This window comes from Montipora capricornis, chromosome 12 (genome assembly GCF_036669925.1).
Source record: "Montipora capricornis isolate CH-2021 chromosome 12, ASM3666992v2, whole genome shotgun sequence".
In the NCBI taxonomy this organism is placed as follows: Eukaryota; Metazoa; Cnidaria; class Anthozoa; order Scleractinia; family Acroporidae; genus Montipora; species Montipora capricornis.
The window spans coordinates 28,604,606-28,612,662 of NC_090894.1; the positions used below are offsets into that span (position 1 = coordinate 28,604,606).

The window sequence follows — 8,057 nt, forward strand, 5'->3', positions numbered from 1 at the left end:
AACTGCAACTTGGAAATGGTCCATTTATTTCCCTCGCTGGCGCAGAAGTCAGGTGCGGTTGCAAACAATCAATGAACTTCCGCTTGAATCAAATAAAAGTTCTCAAAACAACGAACGTAGTGACTGCTGTATACAACCCTTTTTTTCGTTTGGAGAACGATCCAGAAAACAATAGATGATATTCTTATGCAAATTAGTGGCAGGGTAGTATTTAGAGGTAAAACTACAACTTGAATGAAAGCCTGTAACTTCCCCATTGCAAAAAGGCGAAACAACAGGTTTAGTTAATTAATCTTGAAAACTCTGAGCCGGCAACGACAGTGCATTGAAATATGTTGAAATCAGATTTAATAAAGATTACAGATTTCTATCATTTATGCTTCCAAATAAAACCCCCATGTTATTTGCCCGACTCGAGAAAATTATTATTTTTTCTTGTTGGGTACTTTTGTTATTCCCTTCAGTTTACCATGTTAATTCAGTTTTAATTACAAAAAATAATATATTATTTACTCAAATTTCAGATTAAAAAAAAACTGGACATCTCGCATTATTATGTGCGTGGATGTGCGTGGTTTATAATAGCCGTTTTGACGGTCAGTTTTTTGCATTACAATGTAATCTAACGTGAATGCGAGGCAATTTCGGGTTAGAACTACAAAATAGCCCGAAATTGCCTCACATACATGCTAGATTATATTGTAATGCAAATGAGAAAACCGAACCGTGAAAACGGCTATCATAATTGTTCTTAATTAACGGCTTTTCACTGAAATCCATGAATTCATTTTCTTTATTTATAGGATTCTAAGTATTGTAGTCGGTCCTTGTGGTGGGCACAATATCAATTGGAGCTTTACTCCGTCGAATTACCCTCATAACCAAGGTTGCGATCCTCGCGAATAAAGATCGTTCCTTCCTAATTATAATGAAAAATGTAACTTGTGATAATCGTTATCATCGTAAATTGCCTTTTTTCCGGCACGTAGTTGAGGCCTGGTTAAGAGTGGCAAGCGCTTGGAGTGCCCAGTGATCCGGCGGTTTGTAAACGAGTGAGCCGGGCACTCTACGGTCAGCTCAGCCTTCGCCGCTTACACAACTCCAGCTTCGTTTATTGTTATATTGCGCTGAAATCATGAAAGTGTTATGCGTCCGTTAAGCTGTATACGATAGCGTTCATTTACATTGTAAATAGTGTTTTTCAATAAACCAAACCCTTAGAACCCCAATGGTTGCACCGCTGCCTCGGTCGGGGGTAAACGTTCCCAGGTGTTTTCCACCTGCTGGTTTTATATAAGGGTGTTCGTGTCCGGCTCTGGTGAATTGCTCTCAGTCTCTTTATAATAGATTTGATCTTTCAATGTGTTAGTACCCATTCCAGTGATGAATAAATGGCACGGTAGCTTGGCTGGCCGACGTGCCCATGTATCGTCTTGGTCGAATGTCCAGTTGAGTAATGGAGGCCGAAAATGCACTCACTCAACGTCCACTATAAAGGAATTAAAATATATCGACGCTGGTGTTCCATGCTTCCATTTTGAGATTGGGTTGGGTAACAAGTAGGTTTATTATCCCTGAATTATTATATTGAGGTATTCAGTCAGCCGGGTTTTCATTCCGCACAGAAAGTGATGTGAGGTAATTACTAAGGCGATGGCAACTACAATAAAGAAGACCGACACTTAATTTCTGTTTCCTTTTGAACCCTGCCAAGAGTGACTACCGTCACAGCAGGACCGTAGATCTCAGTCCTCAAATAAACGCAGTTCCGTTTTAGTCACTTGTACAGAATAAACTCTTAACTCCATCGCGCAATTCATTCATTCTCCACAAATAAAGAGCTGGACTAAGAGATGGAGATAAGAAGCAAATCGATAGAGAAGCATAAAACACTGCAGTTGCTTCCAGACAAGAAAGATTCTCGGCTCTGCTTAACAAAAAAGCTATCCCTCCGACGACTGGAGTTAAAGTGAAAGAAAATAAAGCAAAAATGTATAACATAGACTTGACAGACCTCTTGTATTTAGCTAAGTTTATTGCCGGTTGTCCAAAATTTTGAGAAGATTGGTTCCCTTGAACTTGTTGCTGGTGCTGACGAATGATTCGATAGACTTTGTAGTAAGCAAATGACGTAATGAAGTAGCAGAGCACTATAACCACAACATTGATAATAGTTAAAGCCACATCTAACTTTCTAAGCCTCAAATACTGCACAGCATTTGAAACTAGTAATAAAGCTGGAACGACCAGTAATAAAGCGACTGCCAGGCAACGGCGGCGAGGTGTCATCAAGGACCGTCTGCTCATATGTAGCCAGCGTTCAATGGACAACAGCGTTAGAAGAATTGATTCGACATTGGAAAAGAATGTTCCGCTCATGAGTCCAACATAAGTTATGATGATATAGGCATTTAAGTGTTTTGGAGCGTCTACTACACCTGACTCGTCAAGAAACAGAAAAAAACAAAGAGCCAGTAATGGTTGAACAATGAGTCCTATGCAGAAATCACTGAACGCCAAACCACTAAGAAGAACGTGAAGCCACGTCCTCTGAAATGTCCTTTTCCAAATCGCTGCCAAGATCAATGCATTTCCCACCACTGCCACGGGGACAAAACAAGGAAAAGGATGCTGCTTGCGAAATAAATGGAAACATAAGTCTTGTACTTCATTTAGGAGAAATTGCAAGCAATGGTTATAAAAGAGTTTTTGGGGGTAATAGAGGTGTATTAGGGTTTGTGCAAGGATTGAATGTTATCTTGGGAAGCTACTTCGTCATGTCAGGAAAGGATCGAACGGCAAGAAAATTGAAATATAGTCACTATAGGTTACCTGTTAAGCAAAGGTTTGTCCCTGAAAAACGATCGCAGATGGCGACAAGTATATGTTAGAGTCAGAGTGAATAAGAATTCTTCTCCTCCGGTTTCTTTTTTCCAATTAAAAGGGGAAGAAAATTGTCATGGTGAACTTGATGTGTACTTTTTTGTCACTTTTGGGAACTTTCAACTACCATGTCAACAAATCTTTATTAAAAACAAGTTCTTTACGTAAGGACTGACTTTAACATTTGCTTTGTCCTTTGAGTCAAGATGGGCTCGCCCTGTATACTGATCATTAAGTATCGTCATGGGAAAAGTTTTGTAAATGTCTTTTCGTCTTAGGGACGTTCGCGCCAAAATCTTTCTACGGTGAGATTTTCTTCATTTCTCGCCTTGAGTTATATCACGAAGCTACATAAAGTATATAACGGATAAAAGAAGCGTCGAAGCAGAAGGCTAAGAACCAAATCAGTTTTACAGGTTATTAATAAGTTACCTCGAATTGGGAAGGTGGCGCTGCAAGCATCTGTTTTAATCTTGTTTGTATTGAACTAGCAGATCAGACGGCGCATCCTAATTCCTCCATTCGCGCATAACTATAAGTTATTTGCAAGCTGGGCGGTCCGCGTATAGCAAAAAACTGCGACCTCGGTCTTGAAAATGCTGCCCTGGGCCGCAGGCCGAGGGCAGCTTTTTCAAGACCGAGGTCACAGTTTTTCGCTGTGCGGACCGACCCTCAGCTGGTAAATAACTTATTGATGTTTTTCCTCTCTCTCTATCCCTTCCTCTCTGAATCAGTTTTTTAATTGTTGGCTCGCACCGCGCTTGATAGCGAATGTAGTATTAAAGCGACTTACAAACTGAACGTTTCTAAGAGAAATAATTTTATTTGAATTCTATTTCCAAACCTCTTGTCTAATAAAAAGTAACTTTTGTATGTAAACCGATTCGGTGTCAGATAAAATGGAAATTAAGGTCATCATACAAGCTAACGCAACTAAGGCTGGATGAGAAAATTCTGCCCGCTCCTGGAACCAATCAGATTGCAGGATTTGTTGACTTCCGTCCATTATCAGTCAAACAAACGCAGCGCTTTCTCTGTTTTTGTTGTATGACGATATTGTAAGCCTAAGTTACTGTTGAAATCGTAAGCACTAGTATCTGTAAGTATATCTTTTCAAAATAAAAATAAAAAATCCTAGAAAGAATTACCTCAGGCTTATTGCCCATAATGATCCAAAGTTAATTAAAAAAGTTTAATACCACTTGCTTTTGATGTCTTTCTTCTTGTTGGTGGTCCTTAAAGTAAAAGATTTGAGAAATGCGGTTGAGAGTATGCTTTTAGTGAAATTTTACTGAATTCTTCTTGAAATAGTCACGACCCCAGAGAGCAAGTTGAGCAGTTCCTTGACTTCAGGCTAAAAGTCGGTTTAAAACATTTTCTATACAATTATTGATGATCCGCATATCCGTCTTATTCAAGACACGGAAATGTCCAGTTTTTCTGTGTCATTGGCATAAATAATTTATTTGAAAATTAACAGTATTTTTTCTTTGTAATAAAGGATTATTTACATTATAAGCCGGATGTAATAAAAAAAGTAAACAACAAGTGCATGATGTTTATTTTCTTCCCCAAAACATCGGGGTTTTTATTTGGAACAAGCAAACAAAAAGGAAAGATTATTAACTCTAACTCTAAAATACTTACCTAGACTCTGCACTTAATTATTTTTCAAGAATGAACCTTTCAGTAATTTTATCCCTTTCCTGACGTGACGGAGTACCTTCTTAACTTAAAATAACTTATTACTTTGCAAGAGTGGAACACAATTCTACAAGAAAATTGTATTTGAAGTACATGATAAAAAAGGCCGGAATTAAAAAATATGATTAGAGCAAATCAGCAGGTTTTGTAATAAATAAATAAATATATAATATGCTGCATTTCCACATAAAGATCAAATATAATATACCCTTCAGTCATTGGGAACTCCATTCTAAAGACTTTGCTGCTTGCTGCCGCACTCCGTCGGCGGTACTCGTGCCAGCTGTTAGGAGATAAGTCTTCGCTGCCTGCCTTCAGCTTGAAATTTGGCCAGTTAACCCTGCTTTGACTCAAAGGAAACGAAAATCGAAAGGAATTATCTTTCTTCAATGCAAACGAGCAGCTGTGCTTTTAAGTCAAGTGAGAAAACGTGATCTAGCATTAAGCCGTAGCCATGTATAACAAAACAAGTTGTTTTTCATTGGACAACTTGGACCTTCGTTGTTGTTTTGCTGAGGCGGCCGAGATGAAGTACAAGACTTATGTTTCCATTATTTTCGCAAGCAGCATCGTTTTCCTTATTTTGTCCCCCGTGACAGTGGTGGGAAATGCATTGATTTTGGCAGCGATTTGGAAAAGGACATTTCAGAGAACGCGGCTATACGTTCTTCTTAGTGGTTTGGCGTTCAGTGATTTTTGCATAGGACTCATTGTTCAACCATTACTGGCTCTTTGTTATTTTCTGTTTCTTGACGAGTCAGGTGTAGTAGACACTCAAAAACACTTAAATGCCTATATCATAACTTATGTTGGGCTCATGAGCGGAAAATTCTTTTCCAATGTCGAATTAATTCTTATAACACTGTTGTCCATTGAACGCTGGCTACATATGAGCAGACGGTCCTTAATGATGACACCTCACCGCCGTTGCCTTGCAGTCACTTTATTACTAGTCGTTCCAGCTTTTTTTGTAGTGTCAAATGTTGTGCAGTATTTGAGGCGTGGATGGTTAAGTGTGGCTTTAACTATTATCAATTTTGTGGTTATACTGCTCTGCTACTTGATTACGTCATTTGCTTACTACAAACTCTATCGAATCATTCGTCAGCACCAGCAACAAGTTCAAGAGAACCAATCTTCTCAAAATTTTGGACAACCGGCAATAAACTTGGCTAAATACAAGAGGTCTGTCAAGTCTATGTTATACATTTTTGCTTTATTTTCTGTCACCTTAACTCCGTTCGTCGTAGGGATGGCTTTTTTGTTAAGCAGAGCCGAGAATCTTTCTTGCCTGGAAGGAATTGCAGTGTTTTATGTTTCTCTATCGATTTGCTTCTTATCTTCATCTCTTAATCCAGCTATTTATTTATGGAGAATGAATGAAGTGCGTGAAGGAGTTAAGAGTTTATTCTGTGCAAATGACTAAAACGAAACTATGTTTATTCGAGGACTGAAATCGATGGTTTTGCTTTTCATATTGAGAATAATGTCGGGTTCAAAAGTCGGAAACAGAAATCATGGTCGTCTTCGTCCAATTATGTGGTAAATGTTGTGCAGACACGCTTTAACATGCTGCGCGTTTTTGGCAATTGTCGTCCTCTCCAACGTCGTACATCGCAGAGAAAACTATGCGAGCAATTGTAGCTGGCTACGATGTAACTTCTGGTCCAATTCTGGAGCATTTTACACAAATGTAGCGCCATACGACTTGAATATGTTGCCGAGCTCTTCATGGGCCTACAGCAAAACAAGCGTAATTTGCATCGACTACAAAAGAAGACCGACGATTGCTTTCTTGACACGTTCCGGCATTAGACGACACTGCCAGCCATGCGTATATTATCCAAACACCGTGGCTACATTCCACGTGCCCCTGGAGGGAGATCTGGTATTCAAGCTCAACCCCGCCCCAAGGGACCATGTTTCCCGCTCTACCGGTTCAGCACAAAAGCCGCTAAGACCCAGGGTTTCCCGATCATGTCGCAACACAGGAAACCTTGTCTCGGTACCCTGTATCCCGCAACCGGCTGCACACGCCTATGACTCTCAGCCTGGTAAACGTGCGTTCGGTTAGATCTAAAAGTGCTGATCTCCTGGAGCTTATTTGTGATATGAAATCTGATGTCATTTGTCTGACTGAAACTTGGCTCACACCAGATGATGTTGCGGCTAGCAACCAGGCCACCCCGTCCTGTTACGCGCTGCTGGACCAGCCTCGCATACGTCGAAAAGGCGGTGGTCTTGCTATCTTCTAAATGGATAACCTATCAGTCAGTCGTGTGCATGGTAGCGACGAACCTTCATTTGAATACCTTGAGAGCGTTATTAAGTATGAGAAATTTCGGGTCACAGTTGTCAACATATAAGGTCTGGTGTTCACGAACACTTTGTCGCTTTTAAGCGCACAAAGAACTACGCATCACTGGTTTTAAATCAGGCCAGGTCATGCTACTTTTCTGACTTCATAATGGACAACAGTGATAATCAGGTAAAGTTGTTCAGGGCTACCAAATCTCTTCTATCCCAGCCGAGGTCATTCACTGTGCCACCTGGCTCTGATGTTGTCTCCCTGGCTAATGAAGTTGGGGATTTCTTTGCTGACAAAGTCTCACGGATGGATGCTGCCCTAGATGGTAATTCGGGTGCAGTCGACGATGACGTTCTCGAAAATGGTAACTGTTCTGTCTCGCTCGAAAAATTTAACATCTTATCTCCAGAGGATGTAAGAGGTCTGATTTGTCGCGCAGCCAAAAAGTCTTACCCACTGGATCCGATGCCAACTACTCTGGTCACTCATTACCTTGACGAGCTGACTCCTGTACTGACCGCTATGATCAACACCTCGCTTCAGTCGGGTCATTTCGCTTAGAAGTGGAAGGAAGCTTTAGTAACACCCCATTCTGAAAAAGGCGGGTTTGGACCAGACGAAGGCAAACTTGCGCCCCGTGAGTAACCTGGCATATGTTTCGAAGCTCACTGAATCTGCCACTTCCACCCAGCTAGAGAAACATATGCTTGAAAATGGATTGTACCCTTTACATCAGTCCTCCTATCGAAAGCACCACAGCACTGAGACAGCACTGTTGAAAAGTGCGAAACGATATTCTACTTAATATGAACAGTCAGCAGGTCACTCTACTCGTGTTACTTGATTTCAGTGCCGCGTTCGACACTGTAAATCACAGCATGCTTCTTAGAGTGGTCCGCTCTAAACTGGGGGGTAGGGGTTACTGTCCTTGCGTGGCTTGGCTCTTATTTCTCAGCGAATTATTCTGGATGGCACACGGTCACGGACATACCAACCTAACCCGGGAGTTCCTCAGGGTTCCTGTCTAGGCCCTCTGCTGTTTAATATATACGTCTGTGGCCTATTTGACATTGTCAGTAACCACGCCCCTGTTGCGGTGCATGCCTATGCTGATGACTTCCAAGAGTACGTTTCCTTCAGTCCCTCAAGCTGTGTGAACGAG

The 8,057-nt window shown here is 40.9% G+C and overlaps 1 protein-coding gene across 1 annotated transcript; it reads right to left on the reverse strand.

Moving 5' to 3' along the window:
• Nucleotides 1–1,629: 1,629 nt before the first annotated feature.
• LOC138025609 (probable G-protein coupled receptor 63) lies at nt 1,630–4,049 on the reverse strand. Its single transcript, XM_068872795.1, has 2 exons — nt 4,032–4,049; nt 1,630–2,634 (listed from the first exon to the last, which is right to left on the reverse strand). Exons 1-2 carry the CDS (start codon nt 4,047–4,049, stop codon nt 1,774–1,776), a joined length of 879 nt encoding a protein of 292 aa, XP_068728896.1. The 3' UTR covers nt 1,630–1,773.
• Nucleotides 4,050–8,057: the final 4,008 nt, after the last annotated feature.